Here is a 19,941-nt window from a genome sequence, read left to right as displayed (position 1 = left end):
AAAAACATAAATACAGTATACTAACGCATATATATGGAATTTAGAAAGATGGTAACAATAACCCGGTGTACGAGACAGCAAAAGAGACACTGATGTATAGAACAGTCTTATAGACTCTGTGGGAGAGGGAGAGGGTGGGAAGATTTGGGAGAATGGCATTGAAACATGTAAAATATCATGTAAGAAACGAGTTGCCAGTCCAGGTTTGATGCACGATACTGGATGCTTGGGGCTAGTGCACTGGGACGACCCAGAGGGATGGTATGGGGAGGGAGGAGGGAGGAGGGTTCAGGATGGGGAACACATGTATACCTGTGGCGGATTCATTTTGATATTTGGCAAAACTAATACAATTATGTAAAGTTTAGAAATAAAATAAAATTAGAAAAAACAAAAACAAAAAAAATAAATAAATAAAAATAAAATAAAATTAGAAAAAAAAAAAAAAAGAAAGCTGAGCGCCGAAGAATTGATGCTTTTGAACTGTGGTGTTGGAGAAGACTCTTGAGAGTCCCTTGGACTGCAAGGAGATCCAACCAGTCCATCGTAAAGGAGATCAGTCCTGGGTTTTCATTGGAAGGATTGATGTTGAAGCTGAAACTCCAATACTTTGGCCACCTGATGCGAAGAACTGACTCATTTGAAAAGACCCTGATGCTGGGAAAGATTGAGGGCAGGAGGAGAAGGGGACGACAGAGGATGAGATGGTTGGATGGCATCACTGACTCAATGGACATGAGTTTGGGTAAACTCCAGGAGTTGGTGAAGGACAGGGAGGCCTGGTGTGCTGCGGTTCATGGGGTCACAAAGAGTTGGACACAACTGAGCGACTGAACTGAACTGCATATATTAATTTTATGTACACAATGTACCAATATATTCTCTCATGACCGGATAATTTTGTTATGATTAGAAAGGACTTCACTCTAAGAAAACAATGAAAGATTCTTTCATTTTTTTCTTCTAGTATGCTCATAGTTTTATTTTTACATTTAAATCTTTAACCCATCTGGAATTCATTTTAGTGTAGGAAGTGAAGGAGAGTTCTCATTTTATAGTTTCCTGCTGAGTGCCATGAAATATTTACTTCTGATAAATTGGTATGATTTTCCCTCATAAACAATACAAATCACACAACCAATGAAAGAAACTTTCACATACTGAGGTATGGAGAAGTCATTCTGGTTTATACATAAGTTAACTTGAATTTTATGCTAACTAATACAGCTTGTTTGTGGCCTGTCAAACTTACATTGTACATCTGCTTCAATTATTAAAGAAAAGGGCACATTGACCAGAAGTAAAGAATATCCAGATAAGATAAAGACTAAATGCCTCTCTTCCTGAGATGCCAGTGCTGGTACTCCTTCAATGATAAGACTCCCTTCCCAGGTGCCAAGAACATACAGACTTGCTGTATATATGCTGGTCTGTTTATTTTTTACACACTTTGAACAAAGTATCCCTGACTTGTTTGATGTTCCTTGTTCTGACAAGATATAAAACTGGGCTGAAAACCATGCTGCTCCAGAGCAGTTCCTCAGAGCTATCTGAGAGAGATTGCCTTCCAGGCTATCGTCCTCAATTTGGCTCAAATAAAACTCTTTTCTATTCCTGTTATAGATTGTTTATTGATTATTTTCATCAACATAACTGACCCTTTTTGCTACAGCTGTAAGAAAATCAGAGACAAATTCACAGCTAAACATATGTGAATTTCATGCCTACGTCCCAGTCTTCTCTGATGTTAATATTTTGCTTGCTTTGTGTTTTCTGTGACCCTACCTTTACTTTTCAATTTAATGGGATGTATTTTTGTCAGGTTCCAAATATCCAGTGGAAAATAAAGTAGATGGTGAATGAACAACTGCACTATAACTCTTCTGGGTTTCAGTCACTTCTTGCTCTTCTTGGGTAAAGGCAAAGGCAGAGATCTCTAAGTCAGACCTGTGCGAAGTTACAGGATAGAAGGTTGGATGGGAGGAAGAGAAAATAGAGATATGAGAGCCTCATATCTCCCAGAAGCCTGAAAACATCCACCCGTAGGCTAGGTAACAAGTTGCAATGCAAGTTAAAGCCAAGGACACCCACGTTGCTTATAGCTCCAACCTATGTATTGATATGATTGATATAACTGATATGATTGTGTAAAGCTAGGGATGGAAATTTTTTTCTGGAATGGGCCAGATAGTAAATACTTTAGAATTTTCAGGCCATATGGTTTCTTTGGCAACTACTCAACTCTGCCATTGTAGTGATGACAAATTGAAACTGTAATGAAATAATCACAGTTTGCATGGTAAGTCACTTCAGTTGTGTCCGACTCTTTGCGACCCTATTGGCTGTAGCCTGCGAGGCTCCTCTGTCCGTGGGATTCTCCAGGCAAGTATACTGGAGTGGGCTGCCATTTCCTCCTCCAGGGGATCTTCCCAACCTAGACATAGAACCTGAGTCTCTTATGTCTACTGCATTAGTAGGCAGGTTCTTTACCAGTAGAGCCACCTGGGAAGTCCATGAATAGGAATAGAAAAGAGTAAAACTGAGCCAAACTGAGCACTGCAGCCCAGAAGACAGCCTCTTAGATAACTGTGAGGAACTGCTCTGGAGAAGCTTGATTTTCAGGGCAGTTTTATATCTTGTCAGAATAAATAACATCAAACATGTCAGGGATACATTCCTTCAAAGTTAAAAAAAAGAAAAAACAGATCAGAATGTACAGAGCAAGTCAGTAATGGCCTTGGCACCTGGGAAGGGAATCTCATCACTGAAGGAGTACCAGCATTGGCATCCAGAAAAGGAGGTATTTAACATTTATCTTATTTGCATTTTCTCTGTTTCTTGTCAGTGTGCCCTTTTCTTTAATAATTAAACTAGATGTACAATGTAAATTTGACAGGCCACAAATAGGCTGTTTTAGTTAGCATAAAATTCAAGTTAACTCATGTATTAGCCAGAATGACGTCCCCATACCTCAATATGTGAAAATTTCTTTCATCAGGGTAAATGAATGAGTGTGGCTATGTTTGAAATTTTATTATTGGACACTGAAATTTGAATTTCATATAATTTTCAAATTGTAGGGTAAGGGAATTAGAGAAAGTGAGGTTCGGAGAAAGAACGAGACCGACACTTTACAGGAACATATCACCTTTAATGAGACAAGAAGGGGCAGTAGTCAGATTAGTGAGCTGATGCACTAACCCAAAAAAAGAGTAAGTATATATAGGCATATATGTGGAAATCTACTGTCTTAAGGGGGCCTGTTCTTCTCCAAGGTTGTTCGGATTAGTTATCTCTTAAACGGCTAGGGCAAGGAATTCTGGAGATCGACCAGAGGCTGGGACCAGCTGGGAGATGGACGTAATCAACCTTAATGTCCATTTTTTCTTTGGGTGAGAGAATTCTTTGTTTTGCATAGAATGGTGGGGAGGACCCAGAGGGGAGTTTTAACTCCAGGCTATTTTGAGCCACGTAACTTTGCTTCATTCCAGACCCTAAGGAATACATATAAAAAGAGAAAGATAAGTGGGAGTCATTAAAGTTCAGGGCTTCTTCGTGCTGATAAATGAGGGTCAGGGGTTTGTGGTCTGGGACAAAGGAAGTCTAAGGCCCATAGTGTTGATTTTCTCTTCTAGCCATCAGGATCTCGAGCAAAAGAACAGTCTTGACTTGATCTCGGGAAATGGCTCAGATTCGGTCTTGGAGGAATCCCTGGAAAAGATTAAACAAACAAGGCCCAAAGGTGAGTAGGAGGGTGATAAAAATGAATGGTCTGAAAAGGGGTAAAAGTTATAAAAGGTTCCCTGTAGCCACAGGGTGAAGATGTAAATCTTCAACGTGTTCGAATGTGGATCCTGGAGCACTTGAGACCCAGATATCTGCCAGAAGTTGTTCCAGGAATAATTGCAGCCGTGAAACCAACATGCTCATCTATAGCCAGTTGGGGCTGGTGGAAGCCATGAGAACTTTAGAGTTGAAGGGCCTGTGTGAGAAACTTGATAAGTATTAGTCTGGCAAGCATTTTCATCATTGGACTGCATAACCTTTTTTAGCTGAGTGATGTGTACCCAAGGGGTGATTTCTTTTAATTTTGCAGCAGTAGGGGTCAACAGAATTACCGTGTAGGGACCTTGCCATTTTGGGGTTAGATCTGAGTGGAACTGAGTTGTCATATAGACTTTGTCTATTTGAAAGGATGGGTATGGAATGTGGTTGAGGGAGTAAGTCATTCATATGTTGCCAAAGGGCATCTCATATCTGGACAAGGAAAAGGAAGGTGGTATGGCAGTTTGGGACCATCCTGGGAGTGGGGAAAACCTAAAGGTACTATGGGCGTCCCATACATGGCCTCAAATGGACTGCTTTTAAGGTGTTTTTTTTTTTTTTTTTTTTTTGGTAAGGCCCGGTCCTTTAAGAGGGCTTAAAGGGAGGAGTTTTGTCCAGTCCTGATGAAGTTTGCTCGTTAATTTGGTGAGAGTTTCTTTTAGGACTCGGTTGGCTCTCTCAACCTTACCGGAAGACTGAGGATGATAAGGAATGTGAAACCTCCAAGGAACTTGAAGCAGTATTTTGGGTGATTTGGGATGTGAACTCAGGCCCGTTGTCAGACTGGAGGGAGGAAGGCATTCCAAACCTGGGGAGGATTTCAGTAAGAATAAGGTGAGCCACAGTAGGGGCTTGTTTCATTTATTAGTAGTCAAAAAAGCTTCGATCCATCCAGAAAATATATCTATGAAGACTAGGAGAAATTTAACCCTTTTTACAGTGGCATGTGGGTGAAATCTGCCTGCCAGTCTTGTGCAGGAAGATGTCCGTGAATTTGGTGGGTGGGGAAAGGAGGGGGGCAAATGTTAGAGTTAGGATTTGTCTGCTGACAAATGGCACAAGTTTGGGTCAGATTATTTAAATAAATTACATCATCCTTAGTCAGTTCAGTAAAGTTCTGAAGGAAAGCCTTAAATACCTTTGCAGAGGGGTAGAAAGTGAAGTGAAGTCACTCAATCGTGTCTGACTCTTTGCGACCCCGTGGACTGTAGCCCACCAGGCTCCTCTGTCCATGGGATTCTCCAGGCAAGAATACTGGAGTGAGTTGCCATTTCCTTCTCCAGGGGATCTTCCCGACCCAGGGATCGAACCCAGGTCTGCCACATTGCAGGCAGATGCTTTAACCTCTGAGCCACCAGGGAAGCCTGAGGGGTGGAAAAGGGAATATAAATATGAAAGTAATGTGTAGATGTTAGGCTTATCAATTTGGGCTATAGTAAAGACAGGACTAACAGAGGCAGCCTGCCGCTTTGCTTCATGATCTGCTATATTGTTATAAAAGGAAATAGGACCATGTCGCTGATGTCCCTGGCAATGTATTACAGCAGCTTGTTTGGGGAGCTGAGCTTCATGGAGGAGTTCAGAAATAAAAGAACCATTGAGAATAGGTGTGCCCTTCTGAGTCAGGAATCCCCTCTCCCTCCAGATTATAATGTTAGAATGTAATATGTTATAGACATACTTGGAGTCAGTGTAAATGTTTGTCTTTTGGTCTTTGGCTAGGGTCAAAGCTTGTGTAAGAGCTATCAGTTCAGCCTGTTGTGAGGATGTGTGAGCTGGGAGTGTGACTGATATGATGAGGCAAGGGGGGATAATTTTATCAGGCTGTCCCTGGACTATAGTGTATCCAGCCCCAAATGGGGCTTGTTTCTGGGCACTGCCATCTATGAACCAGTATGGGACTTTGGGGTCATTAAGGGGCTGATCGGTTATATGTTCAAAGGGATTAAGTGTCATATCTAAGGTCTGAACACAGTCATGAGATAGGTGTTCTGCTTCTGGATCTGGTGTAGGGAGTAAGCTAGCAGGATTAAGAGGTTTACAAGGCATAAAAGAAAGGGGTGCGTCTAAGAGGTGTGCGTGGAGGATCTGTAATTGAGCAGGGGGCAGAGAAAGGAAAGCCCGATGAGAGAGTAAATCTTTGAAGGAATGAGGTGAGCATACATTTAGAGGAGCATTTTGGGTTAATTTTTGGGTTTCAGGTATTAAGAGGGTAGTTGCAGCTAAGGCCTGGAGACAAGGTGGCCATCCAAGTATGACAAGATCGAGTTGTTTAGATAAGTAAGCTAGAGGCCCCCATACGTCCCCCCCTTTTTTTGGGCACAGAATCCCTTAAGTCATGTCCTTGTCGAGAATGTAGAAAAAGGAAAAAAGGCTTGGCATAATCAGGTAAGTAAAGAGAAGGGGCCTGTAGTAAGTGTTTGATAAGAGTCTGTATTGGGGTGTGGAGAGAGGTGGGGGCCAATAAGGGTTCATCTGAGTTTCCTCGAGTAACTTGGTAGAGAGGTTTTGCGTGGAGGTCAAATTTTGGGACACATATTTGGAAGAAGTTTAATAGACCTAATAGAGAAAGAAGTTCCCTCTTGGTTTGGGGCCTGGGGGTCTGTGTCAAGGCTCGAAGTCTCTGTGCTGGAATTATTTTGGATATGGGAGTGAGAAGCAATCCCATGTAATTGACAGTGGTGAGAAGAATTTGTGCTTTGGAGAGCGCAACTCTGTAACCCCAGTTGCCTAAGGCATTTAATACTGTTGCAGTGTGGACTAGGCAGTTATGGCAAGAGGAACTACATAACAATAAATTATCTACATACTGGAGTAAGATAGTAGAGCCTAGGTCTAAAGTTTGTAGGTCCCTTTGAAGGGCTTGACCGAAAAATGAGGGCTATCTCTAAACCCTTTGGAAAAGGCAATGGCAACCCACTCCAGTACTCTTCCCTGAAGGAGCCTGGTAGGCTGCAGTCTATGGGGTTGCTGAGAGTCAGGGATGACTGAGTGACTTCACTTTCACTTTTCACTTTCACGCATTGGAGAAGGAAATGGCAACCCACTCCAGTATTCTTGCCTGGAGAATCCCAGGGACAGAGATGCCTAGTGGGCTGCCGTCTATGGGGTCGCACAGAGTTGGACACGACTGAAGCAACTTAGCAGCAGCAGCAGCTAAACCGTTGCGGTAAAACGGTCCAAGTTGATTGCTGAGATTGATATGTGTCAGGGTCCATCCAGGTTGAAGGCAAATAGGGGCTGTGAAGAGTGGTGTAGAGGTATAGTAAAGAAAGCATCTTTGAGGTCCAATACCATGAAGTAGAGTGTGTCAGGGGGAATATGTGAGAAAAGGGTATAGGGATTAGTGACCACGAGGTGTACGGGTATTATGGCCTCATTGACCTTGCAAAGATCTTGGACTAGACGCCAGGAGTGGGGTCCCTTTTTGACTGCCAGTATAGGAGTATTATGAGGAGAATAGATAGGCCACAAAAACCGGCTTTGAGCAGGTGGGAGATTATTGGTTTAAGTCCTTGTCAGGATTCTATGGTCAGGGTATATTGAGTTTGGGTTATTACCTGAGAGGGATTCTTAAGAAAAACCTGTACGGGGGAATGGTGTCAAGCTACCGATGGGGCTTCAGTGTCCCAGACCTGAGGATCTATCGGGGGAAGGTCAGTGGGCAGGTTTTGGGAGTGAGGGCTGGCCAAGGGTTTGGGTGCCCATTTGGATGCAAAGAATTGATAGGGGATCTAAGAATGGGAGGTTTATAGAAGTTTGTGGCTTAGCCAGAAGATCACGTCCCATCAATGCCATTGGGCATTGAGGAACTACTATAAAAGAATGTGTTAGTGTTGCCTTACCAAAGAAACAAAGGAGAGGAGGGGTTATTTTGGGATAAACGGGGATGCCTGAGACCCCTTCAATGACCACTTCTGAATGTTGGAGAGGAACCTTAAAGGAGGTTAAAAGTGAAAAGGCCACTCCAGTGTCTATTAGGAACGAGACTTTGTGTACGGCCACCGTGCCAATTACCCAAAGCTCCGAGTCTGTCTGTACAGGGCAGACTTGGAGTCTGGAGCTTGGGCTCCGTCACTGGAATAATTCAAGCACAATTGGATCATCTCCCACCTCATCTGAGGAACCGTGGTCTGGGGTGTCAGGGCCCCCCTGAGTCTGGTTTCTGGCCCATTGTTATTGGGCCTGGGGTGGACCCGGAGACTTGGTGGGTAGTGTCTCAGAGCAATCCATTTTCCAGTGGCCCCATTGTTTGCAGGTGGGGCAGGGTTTGGTGGGTGGCCAGGGGTTTGGGCAGGACTTAGCCCAGTGTCCCATTTGGTTACATCTGAAGCAGGGGCCTGAAGGGTTAGGTCCCATATGGGTGGGCCTAGGTTGATGGGCCAAAGGGGTTGAATTTTTTTCTTGACTAGCTGCAGTGAATAAAACATATTTGGCCATTCTTTCCATTTCTTTTTCTTTATTTCTTTTTCTTTCTTTGCTTCTTCCTCCTTATTGTTGAAAACTTTAAAGGCTATTTCTAGGAGATCTTGCTGAGGGGTTTTGGGGCCCTTCTCTAACTGGCATAGTTTTTGGTGAATATCGGGGGCTGACAGGCTTATGAACTAGACTTGTAGGTACAGAAGTCTGGCAGGGGTGGAAATATCTAAATTAGTATATTTCTGGACTGCCTCAATAAGCCATGGAAGAAAAAGAGCAGGATTTTCATCTTTTTCTTGAGTCACTTCCCTAATTTTATCATAGTTAACATGAATGTGAGAGCTTTTTAGCATTCCTTCTAATAAACAGGTAATCGTATGGTGCAGATACCGGATGCTGACATTACCTGCTTGATATGCCCACCATGGCTCCGTTAAAGGGACTATATCATCAGCCACCAGATTAGTCCTATCTTGGTTATGGAGCTGATCAACATGAGTCCAGGCTGCCTGCCATATCTGTTCCTTTTCATCAGGGGATAAAGTGGCATTTAGGATGTAGTAAAGATCATTTTAGGTTAAATGATATGCTTGTGTAAGGTGGAGGAATTCTTTTCTATATGTAGTAGAATTTTCTGAAAAGGATCCCCATTTTTCTTCAATTTGGCTCATATCAGAAATTGAAAAAGGCACACGAACCCGTGTAGGGCTCTCCGGTCCCGCTACCTTTCTGAAAGGAAACATATGTTTGCTTCGGGTCGTGGCCAATGTGGGGGGGTGTAAATCTCTTTAGGGGGTTCGGAGTCATTGCTTACTGTTTTGGAGGAGGAAGGGCTAGAGGATGGGATCTCATCTCTGGAAGTTTCTTCTCTGGGGTGGTAGGGAGGAGGCTCATCTGCCGGGTCAAAATTGGGGCCTGAGGGTTTAGGGGGCCTTTTAGGGGCTTTAGATTTGGATTCTTTTGTAATGGACGGGGAAAGAGAGCAGAGGAGGATTTGATAGGTAGAACAGTCCTTGCAGAGAGAAGGATGGCTTCTAAGATCCCAGAAGGCTTGAATATAGGGGACCTCCGACCATTTGCCATTCTGTTTGAGGAAGTTAGTGAGATCTGATAAAATACTGAAATCGAAAGTCCTGAACTCAGGCCAATGGTTTTGGTTATCTAGTTTGTATTGAGGCCAAATTTGAGTACACAGTGACTCGAGTTTATGAACCTTGAGATCGGTCAAGAGTAGAGGTTTGAGGTTTCGTTTTATGCAGGCCAAGGGAGAGTCCCATGGGATGAATTGGCTTGACCCCATAGCAAATGGCTAGCGACTGTCCAGTCGAGAGAAAAGATGTCACCTAATCTTTTGACTAGGCAAAGAGAGAGAGAGAGAGACTCTGAAGGAGGGAGGGGCATCCCCCAAATACCTCCCCAGAGGGCCTTTTGGCTGGAGGGTTCCCCAGTAACCCGGAAAGGACGATAGTCTATGGTGCCCTAGAATTTACCTGGGCTACTGGGTCAGGCGAGAATTCATGGTGGATGGAAGGAGGTCGAATGGCAAAAGGCCTCTATCCTGGAGTTGGTTGGTCTCAAGGAAAAGAAAGTGTAGAGAAAAGAGGAAGAGAGAGAGAGAGAAAGACCAGTATTCCTCGGGTTACGTGGAAAACCAATAAAGCCCTTACACAGGACTTGTACCACTCACAAAGGCACGGGGCATCCTCTCGAGGAGGTCTTGAAAGCCCGAGCAGAAAAGTGAGCTCGGCAGGCTTCCATGCTCCAAAGAGCTGGCCATGGAGAACAAGAAGGAACCTCAACCTCCCGGGTTTCGGCACCAAAAAATGTAGGGTAAGGGAATTAGAGAAAATGAGGTTCAGAGAAAGAATGAGACCGGCACTTTACAGGAACAGATCACCTTTAATGAGGCAAGAAGGGGCAGTAGTCAGATAAGTGAGCTGCTGCACTAACTAACACAAGAAAAGAGTAAGTATATACAGGCATATATGTGGAAATCTACTGTCTTAAGGGGGCCTGTTCTTCTCCAAAGTTGTTTGGATTAGTTATCTCTCTCTCTCTCTCTTTTTTTTTTTTTTTTTGGTGATGACTGACAGCGTTTATTTAACGATCTTTTTACCTAGATATGTCTGTGAGGCTCCCGAACGGAGACAAATAAAGTCAATATATTTGCACAGTGCATTTTTCAAGGCTCTTGACTTATTGGGCCCCTTCAGGGCCCAGGTTCCCCAAACTAGGGAAGTGGGGAGGATTAATTAGCTAGAATGGGGGAGGGGGGCAGGAATCCCCGGCTGGAAGTAACTCCACCAGCTTCGGTTATCTCTTAAACAGCTTGGGCAAGGAATTCTGGAGATTGGCCAGAGGCTGGGACCGGCTGGGAGCTGGGCATAATCAACCTTAATGTCCTTTTTTTTTTTTTTTTTTTTCAGGTGAGGGGTCTTTGTTTTGCATAGAATGGTGTGGAGGACCCAGAGGGGAGTTTTAACTCCAGGCTGTTTTGAGCCATGTAACTTTCCTTCACATATGTCACAAAATACTCTTTTTACTTTTTTTCAAGCCTCTAAAAGATGGAAATAGTACTCTTAGCTTGCAGACAGCAGTAAAACAAGGGTCAGCAAACAGTGGGCCACAGTGTGCTGATGTTGATGTAAAATTTGGATGAGGAAGTTTGTTATTGGAAGTAGATATACAATTGTCACTTAACACTTGCTTTACAATGCAATGATCTCCCTTAGATCAATAAATTAAGTTCTAGAAGTTTGTCACAAGAAAACAAACATGGTTGCACACAAAATTTTGAAAACAAAGACTGTTATCTTATTCTGGATTATAACAATGAAAAAAACTGGACACATCCAAACATCGAGGAACAGAAGACTGGCTCAAAAATCTGAGGTCATCCAAAAGATGGAATGCTATGCAGCCATATCAACAATTATTGGATGGTCTGAAAGGAGAGAAAGCAAATGCTGTCAAATATTAACATTTGGTGAATCTAAGTAAAGGCTATATGGGCATTCAGTGCCAACTTTCATGTAGGTTTGACATTTTAAAATGAAGTTGAAAACGTTTTGAAACAGAAAAAAAGTTTTTAAAAAAGAAATCTTACATGGACTCCATAATAAAAAATGGGTTTTTGTGAAATGTAAGCTAATAAACCATCTCCATCTCATCAGAACTCTGAGCTCTCCATGTTAAATAAAGATAATAAATGTAACACCCTTTTTTCCACAGGAAAATTGTATAGATTAACTAGATAATATTTCTACCTACCTACTGTCTCTTTTGATCAAACTAAATATAATTGTAACTATATGTAACATGAGATGATTTACCAAAAATAATTTTTTAAACTCACAAAGTTTTCCTTGTAATCATCTTGTTCTAAGGGTAAAGAAAAGTTTGACTTGCTCGTTTTGAGCATTTAAAACAAAGCTTGGTTTTAGACCGCAAACCCACAAATTATCTGGGAAAACTTCCCTGATATGGTGGGCGCTCTAGGGCCTGCAGGCGGGAGTATCATTTGGGAGATCCGGCATTGGAGTTCTTCAGGCCTGGACTTACTGAGTTAGATGCTATTATTTGAAAATCTAACATAGGAAATAAATCCATTCGGTAATTTGAGTGCATAAAAATAAATAAAAACTTTACACATTTAAATAAAAACATAGGAACTCTTTCTAACGACAAGATAACCTATCTTGGGCAAAGGACTTCAGCAACCCTCCATTTGACGCCCCGATTAAATGACGTGATCAGCCATGAAATTAAAAGACGCTTACTCCTTGGAAGGAAAGTTATGACCAACCTAGATAGCATATTCAAAAGCAGAGACATTGCTTTGCCAACTAAGGTCCGTCTAGTCAAGGCTATGGTTTTTCCAGTGGTCATGTATGGATGTGAGAGTTGGACTGTGAAGAAAGCTGAGCGCCGAAGAATTGATGCTTTTGAACTGTGGTGTTGGAGAAGACTCTTGAGAGTCCCTTGGACTGCAAGGAGATCCAACCAGTCCATTCTGAAGGAGATCAGCCCTGGGATTTCTTTGGAGGGAATGATGCTAAAGCTGAAACTCCAGTACTTTGGCCACCTCATGCGAAGAGTTGACTCATTGGAAAAGACTCTGATGCTGGGAGGGATTGGGGGCAGGAGTAGAAGGGGACGACAGAGGATGAGATGGCTGGATGGCATCACTGACTCGATGGACGTGAGTCTGGGTGAACTCCGGGAGTTGGTGATGGACAGGGAGGCCTGGCGTGCTGCGATTCATGGGGTCGCAAAGAGTCGGACACGACTGAGCGACTGAACTGAACTGAACTGATTAGACATAGTGCGTTATCAACCTCTGCTTGAACTCCAGTCATGGACTGTGGGCTACAGAGCTGGAGTCGTCAAAGGTGCATGTCAGAAAATTTGTCTCCTTTTCAAAACTTTTTTTTTAATGCTGACATTTATTTCCATTATTGGAAGTCAAACCCAAGCTTCCCTTGTGAAAACTCAAAATCCAGGGCGATACTTGCCTTTTTACAGACCAGATTCATAATCTTTTCTTGCCCGACTGCTTCTGAAGCTCTGACTTTTAAATACCCAAAGCTCTACTCGCTCTGTGTGTCCCGCCTCCTCCGGAACCCGCCAAATCCCATCAAACCCCACCCCCAGCAACAGTGCACTATCCCCATAGGCTTGTTGCGCAGTCCAGGTTCCCACGCTCTGCAGCCTTCCTTAATCAGCGGATTTCTTAAAGCCCAGCCCTTTCCTTCTCTCCGGCGATTTTTTCCGTTCAGGACCGCCTCACCCCACCTGGTTATTTGGTTGGCCAGCGCCCCCGTCGTACGTCATTTACCCGCGCCACCCGGAAGCCACGGTTCTTACTAACAGTTCTTTTTGCCGGCGGCTTTCAGGTAACGGCCGCACTTGGGTGTCCCTGTGTGATGGGGTCCCAGAGCTGGGAGGGGCGGAAGGCTGAACTCTTGGCATAAGCCGGACGACCCAACTCCCAACACTGAAAAGGTGCAGTTGTACTGTGCTTGAGACCAAACTGAGACCAGTGGTCTTCAACGTGGTCTTCTCCCTCCCCATTCCTCAGGAGCCCATCATGGCGACGCCCCCTAAACGGCGGGCGGTGGAGGCCACGGCGGAGAAAGTGCTGCGCTACGAGGCTTTCATCTCTGACGTGCTGCAGCGGGACTTGCAGTAAGTGACAGAACAGGGGGCGGAGCGATTGGAGCGGTCCACGTGGTGAGCGGGGCGTTCGAAGTCAGGGCCTGGCCTTCTGATTGGTGGGTGAGGCGTTCAGAGCCCGGCCCCGTGCGCCATTCGAGGAGGAAGGAGGGGCGATATCCGGGGTGCAACGTGGGGTGAGGAGGGAGACACGGTGATTTAATGGTGCCTGTGTCCGCGCTTGCGCGGCTTCCGATGCCCCCTAAAGGGTTAAGAATTAGATTTCTGAAGCTGGAGTTTTCAGGTTCGAATCCTGGCTTGACCATTTTGCTTTCCGTGTGAACACATACTTTGCCTCCACTTTCTGTGCCTCAGTTTCCTCATCTGTGAAATGGGGAAGTTAATGCAACCTTCCTCACGGCAGTGGGTTTGGGTTTTCAGTGTATTCAGTCCTTGTAAAGGGTTTAACTTGGATACTAGAGGCTCAATGAGTATAAAAAATTATTATTACTGTCATTATTAATCTGAGCAGGAAGGAGAGTGTTCAGGTCTAGGATTATGAGCATCCTAAAAGAGACTGAGGATTTTTTTCTAGGGTGAGAATGGCATATTCTGATTGGAGGGAGGCATTGGGAATAGAGTGTAATAATAATACTCATAAATAAGAGCTAACGCATATAGAGAACTTTGTTTGGAGGGCACTATTCTAAATGCCTTATAGTAAATACTCATTTAATCCTCTTAATGACTCTATGAAGTAATACTCCTCATTCCTATTTTAAAGATGGGGAGATTGAGTTCCAAAGAGGTTACTCACTTGCCAAAGTCACACAGCTAGTAAAATGGAAAGCCTGGATTCAAACCGAAGCAATCTGACCCAGAGTCCAAACCTTGACTTCTGCACTAAAATTCCTGTTTAGACCCTGGTGACAGGAGAGTCTCAGGGGGTCATGATGTGAGATATTCCAAGAGGGACAGGGTTTCCTCTTGGTCACCATTTTACTCTTGTCCTGTCATGTCCCATCAGAAAGGTCCTGGACCATCGTGACAAGGTATATGAGCAGCTGGCCAAATACCTTCAACTGAGAAATGTCATTGAGCGACTCCAGGTAAAGATGCCAGGGTTAGGTACTGTCTTTTTGTGGGCAAAGGAGGGGGAAGAGAGGAGATACCCAAGACCAAAACCTGTCACCTGACCTAAAAGTTGACCACTGATCCCTACCTCTTTTTCCCTGGCCCCACAGGAAGCTAATCACTCGGAGTTATATATGCAGGTGGATTTGGGCTGTAACTTCTTCGTTGACACAGTGGTGTGAGTGTCTGCCTGCCCCTCTGAGCCCACAGGGTTCAGCTTCCCTTTTCCTTCATTCAACAAATATTTTTGTTAGTATTTGCTATGAACCCGACACTGCTCGGTGCTAAAGATGTGACAGTAAATAAAATAGGACAGATTCTCTGCCCACCCTTACCTTCGGTTTGGGGAAGATGTGGGGTGGGGAATAAAAGAAATGTTAAACTGTGTAGTATGCTAAACAGTGACAAGGACTTCTCCACTTCCTATCACCACTGTTTCCTTAGCCCAGACACTTCACGGATCTATGTGGCCCTTGGATATGGTTTTTTCCTGGAGTTAACACTGGCAGAAGCTCTCAAGTTCATTGATCGTAAGAGCAGTCTCCTCACAGAGTAAGTCCATTGCATGAGGATACTGTCTAAAACACCACCATTTGTAACCCTTCTTCCCCCTTTCACCCTGGCTACCTGGGATGGTACCTAGGAACCACTTTCCCCTCTCTCTAGGGGAGAGAACAGTGGGGATGCAAAGCTTAGCCCCAGGTGTAGCACATAATAAGTACTCAATAAATGGTCTCTGTATTGTTCACTCACACAAAAATTTATTGGGCATTTGCTGTATGCCAGGCTCTGTGCTTGGTGTTGGGGAGGCAGCATGAACAAGACAGAAGAATTCCTTGAAAGCTTATATTCTACAAGGGCTATAACTGTTACACATCAGCACAGTTTTGACCAGATCCTGGAGGTCTCAGTCTGTATATCAGTAACAGTAAAACAAGTTACCTCTGACTTCACCTCCTGCTAATTTTCCTGCTCATTCACTGTGCTCTCATCACACTAACCTTCACAGGCTTCTTTAAATGCCCACAGAGTGATCCCACCTCAGTACAATTGCAGTAACTGTTCTCTGTCTGCCTACAGCACTTTCCCCTCTGATACATGCATGGCTTCCTTTCTCCTTATTCACTTGAAGTCTTGCTTAAATGTCACTTCCCATAACCTAACTTGAAAATTTCAACCCTTGGCACTCCTGATTCCCCTCCCTTGTTCTACTTTTTCTTTTTTTCCATAGCACTTATGACCTCCTAATGTTTACTGTGTGATTTACTTTTTTGTAATGTTCATTGCCTGCTCCCATTAGGATATAAGCTTTGCAAACGGAGAGATTTTCTCTGCATCTCAAGTCACTAGAATAGCACAAAGCATATAGGAGGCACCCTGTGTTTGTTGAATGAATTTCAAAGCATATGCTGGAAATAGATTTAAGTGGGGATTGAAGGATTAGTAGATCTCTGTTGGTGGTGATGGAGGTAATGTGGGGATAAAGGATGAACTCTGATGAGTGTAAGGTTCTATGCAGGAAAGGGGAATTGTGATTGTGGAGAGATTTCTGAAATGTGGCTAGGGAAGGCCTTCCAGAGGAAGCAGCATTTGAGTTCCTTGGTTGAGTGAACAAACCATAGGGCTCTCTAGGGAAGAGCATTCCTGGCAAGGGGACCAGTGTGCCTGCCATGTTAGAGGAACTGCTGAGAATGGTGAGCATTCAGTCACTCAGATGGAGTGAGTGAGGGGACGCTGAGAAAATACACTTAGATTAACAACATCTCACAAGTGTGAATACTACTGATCTAAAATTCTACCTTCTAGGTTATATTTCCCTTTATGTCTCGTTCATTTCTTCCAGAGTTGCCTACCTTAGGTTTTAGTAATTCTTCTCTTTTCAGACCTTTTCGAGGTTTCAGTATTCATAAACTCAAATGAGCCTCAGACCTGTGGAGATTTCTAAATCTTAGTGATCCGATCAGTTGGTGAATAGTTTGGTTGAGGGGACTGCTTTAATAGGCCAGTATAATTCTGAACCAGCAGCCATTTAGACCAAGTCTGTTTTTGGTTTTTTTTGTTTTTTTGTTTTTAATGACAAAGCCTTCCTTATTATGTCACCGGATTCCTGAGCCTTTCAAATAGATTTTAATTTTTTGAGACTTGATGTGTTTCCCCAGAATGAGGTATTTGTCATTGCCTGCTCCGTTTGGTCTTTCTGATTTATTGATCTGGTCTAATAGTGTGATGAGAAATGTGAATTCCTTACTGTGCTAAGTCGCTTCAGTTGTGTCCAACTCTGCAACCCCATAGACTGTAGCTGGCCAGGCTCCTCTATCCATGGAATTCTCCAGGCAAGAATACCAGAGTGCGTTGCCATGCCTTCCTCCAGGTCATCTTCCCGACCCAGGGATTGAACCCACGTCTCTTACATCTCCTACATTGGCAGGCGGGTTCTTTACCACTAGTGCTACCTGGGAAGCCCATGAATCTCTTTACTTTATTATAATTAGTAGGACTCCCTAGTAATTGAAAAAGATGAAGATTTGAGAATGCTTGATTGGAAGTGGGGTGTGAGAAAAAGGAGTCCAGGTCTTCAGCTGAGCAAAGGATGGAATTGCCCTTTTATGAGATGGAGAAGATAAGGGGAGAGCAGATTTGGAGGGGAAAATCAGGAGTTCAGTCTGGGACCTGTTAAGTGTGAGGTGATCATTAAACATTGAAGTAAGTTTTCTGACTATGTAGTTAAAACTCCCAAGGCTGGAATTCGGGAGAGAGGGCTAGACTAAAAATACAACTTTGAAAAAAAAAGAAAATACAACTTTGAGAGATAGTGATATATAAATGGGTTCATACTATTTTTTCCCAATTTAATATCCTTTGTTGTTGCCTTCTACTTTTCTTAACAGTATTTCATTTCCCTGAAACTGACTCTTACATTGACAGATAGCTCAACACAGTAAAATCCATATTCCTCTCATAATATCAAGATTACATGATCTGTCCCCTACCTACCTCTTGGATCCTAACTTGTGCCACTTTTCTTCCACCATTCACTTAGTTTCTAACACTCTGGCCTCCTGACTATTCCTTAAAAAGCTCTTTCCTGTCTTTTGGACTTTTTGTGGAAAAGACTATCTCCTACTGTTTTACTCATTCTTCAGAGGCCTTCCTTGATCCTTTGGGTGAATTAGGATTGTTTGGGTGAGACTGGTGCCAGTTGGCATAGAGAGAAAAAAGTGACTGGTTCATGTAAATGGCAACCCAATCCAGGATTCTTGCCTGGAGAATTCCATGGATGGAGGAGCCTGGTGAGCCCCAGTCCATGGGGTTGCAAAGAGTCCAACATGACTGAGCAACTAATACTTCCACTTTTTTTCTTTCATGTAACTCAACAGCCCAGAGCCGGCATGGTTTCAGGCAACTCTGGCTTCCCAGTCACTTAGACTTGGTGTCTTCCTTGAGTTCTCTTTCTCACGCCCAACACCCTCCTTTGGTAAATCCTGTTGACTTTACCTTCAAAGTGAAAGTGAAGTCGCTCAGTCGTGTCCGACTCTTTGCGACCCGTGGACTGTAGCCCACCAAGCTCCTCTGTCCATGGGATTCTCCAGGCAAGAATACTAGAGTGGGTTGCCATTTCCTTCTCCAGGGGATCTTCCTGACCCAGGGATTGAACCCAGGTCTCCCACATTGCAGGCAGACGCTTTAACCTCTGCGCCACCAGGGAAGCCCCCATGTATCCCAAATCTAGTCATTTCTTATCACCTCAACTGCTGCCACTGTGGTCTGAGTCTGCCTCTCTCACCTGGACTGCCTCCTCACTGGACTTCCTCTTCCACACTAGCTGTCCTTATCCCCAGTCAGTTCTCCACACAGCAACCAGATGGATCCTCTTAAACCCTAGTCATGTCACATCCCTTCTCTGATCACAATCCTCCTCTGGCTCCCATATCACTTAGAATAAAAGCCAGAGTCCTTACCATGGCCTGGTAGGTCTTACATGATCTTTCTCCCCTGCTTACCTCTGTGACCTCACCTTCTACAACCCCCCTTCACTGATCCTTCTCCAGTCCTGCTGGCCTCTCTGCTGTACCTCAGACATGCCAGGTGCACTCCCACCTCAGAGCCTCTGCATTTGCTGCCCCTTGTGTCTGGAACACTCATCCTCTATCTAGCCACACAATTCGCTTCTTCATTTTAAGTCTTTACTCAAATGCGCTTCTCCATGAAGCCATCCCTAAGCACTGTAATTAGAATTACAGCCCCCCACTCCGGCACTCGTTATTCTCTCTTAACATTTAATTTTTTCATTGTACTTATAACCATCTGACAAACTGCATATTGTATTCCCATCATTTTCCCCCCATAATGAGAATTTGAGTTCCACAAGGCCAAGATTTTTGTTTGCTGTGTTTGCTGCTATCTCCCAGTAACTAAAACGACCTGGTGTAGAGTAGGCACTCAGTAAATGTCTCTGAATCAGTGCAGTCCAGATGGCAGCCAGGCATCTCTGCATAGGAGCAGCTCAGGTAGTAGGATGTCCTACCACCTACCGTGTGGAAGTCATACAGAATGTAGGTAGTTCTTGAAGTGATGAAGCAGCATCATCCTCCTGCCCACTTCACCTTTCTTGTTTCTTTTCTCCAGGCTCAGCGACAACCTCACCAAGGACTCCATGAATATCAAGGCCCATATCCACATGTTGCTAGAGGTGAGAGCAGCTCACTCCATTCCCAGACTCTATCTCCAAATGTTTAGGGTGGTGACCCGAGAAGGAGAGAGAGCCAGAGATGGGAAGGACCATATTTTCGTCTAAACTGGAGTCAAACTGGAGCCAGGCTGGCTCAGAGGGAAGAGAGTTCTGAGCAAGCCTGGGATGGGGCCTGGACCCAGTCTCTGTTCAGTCTCTTATGTTCTCTTTTTCAGGGGCTTAGAGAGCTACAAGGTCTGCAGAATTTCCCAGAGACTCAGCACTGACTTCTTCCTACCTCCCCTGACATTAAAGAGCCTGAATGTCTTTGAGTCACACGGCCCTTCTTTCCCCCCTTAACCCCTACTGTTTGCTAAAGTGCCCTGTTTCTAAAGCACAAAGTACTAGGAGGCCCAGAAATCCGGTCTGTGTGGGACCATTAATGCACCACTGAAGTCCTGCCATTTGACTTCTGTGCCCTCTCTACCGTTGCCTTGGCAACCTGGGCCCCCACCTGACCCATTTCTTTTCATGTACACTACTCTGAATTACCAGAGAATGGGCCGATTCACGGTGGAGGTTTGTTCCCCAAAGCAATTCAGCCTTTCACTCCTGGCCGGAAGGTTTACCTTTCTCCCACACCCCAATCGTTCCTCAGGTACCTTAAATTACACTCACGCCCATCTAGGCTCAACCTTGGCCTTGCCCCAGCCGCTAAGAAGTTCCAGCTTCCAGCAATA

General features: G+C 44.2%; 1 protein-coding gene and 1 long non-coding RNA gene across 2 annotated transcripts in view; both read left to right on the top strand.

Moving 5' to 3' along the window:
• The window catches only part of LOC139181289 (uncharacterized), a 58,180-nt gene extending 46,761 nt beyond the window's left edge, over positions 1 to 11,419 (top strand). The window contains exons 2-3 of the long non-coding RNA XR_011565286.1: positions 3,636 to 3,742; positions 10,671 to 11,419. This is a non-coding gene — a long non-coding RNA (uncharacterized lncRNA). The remainder of the gene's footprint in view (positions 1 to 3,635; positions 3,743 to 10,670) is intronic.
• A 1,591-nt stretch (positions 11,420 to 13,010) lies between these two features.
• Positions 13,011 to 19,533, top strand: UXT (ubiquitously expressed prefoldin like chaperone). The gene is made up of 7 exons (XM_019955597.2): positions 13,011 to 13,139; positions 13,325 to 13,431; positions 14,426 to 14,507; positions 14,643 to 14,710; positions 14,977 to 15,084; positions 19,159 to 19,222; positions 19,438 to 19,533. The coding sequence occupies exons 2-7, from the start codon at positions 13,334 to 13,336 to the stop codon at positions 19,486 to 19,488; spliced, it is 471 nt and encodes a 156-aa protein (XP_019811156.1). The 5' UTR covers positions 13,011 to 13,139; positions 13,325 to 13,333; the 3' UTR covers positions 19,489 to 19,533.
• Positions 19,534 to 19,941: the final 408 nt, after the last annotated feature.

This window comes from Bos indicus, chromosome X (genome assembly GCF_029378745.1).
Source record: "Bos indicus isolate NIAB-ARS_2022 breed Sahiwal x Tharparkar chromosome X, NIAB-ARS_B.indTharparkar_mat_pri_1.0, whole genome shotgun sequence".
Taxonomy (NCBI): domain Eukaryota; kingdom Metazoa; phylum Chordata; class Mammalia; order Artiodactyla; family Bovidae; genus Bos; species Bos indicus.
This window is presented reverse-complemented; position numbering and strand designations above follow the sequence as displayed.

Bases quoted from the DNA above. Each gene is read 5' to 3' on its own strand.
- UXT (XM_019955597.2), top strand. From the start codon at position 13,334: ATGGCGACGCCCCCTAAACGGCGGGCGGTGGAGGCCACGGCGGAGAAA. The intron at 14,508-14,642 runs GTAAAGATGCCA...CTGGCCCCACAG, and splicing joins ATGTCATTGAGCGACTCCAG to GAAGCTAATCACTCGGAGTT. The intron at 14,711-14,976 runs GTGAGTGTCTGC...CTGTTTCCTTAG, and splicing joins TTCTTCGTTGACACAGTGGT to CCCAGACACTTCACGGATCT.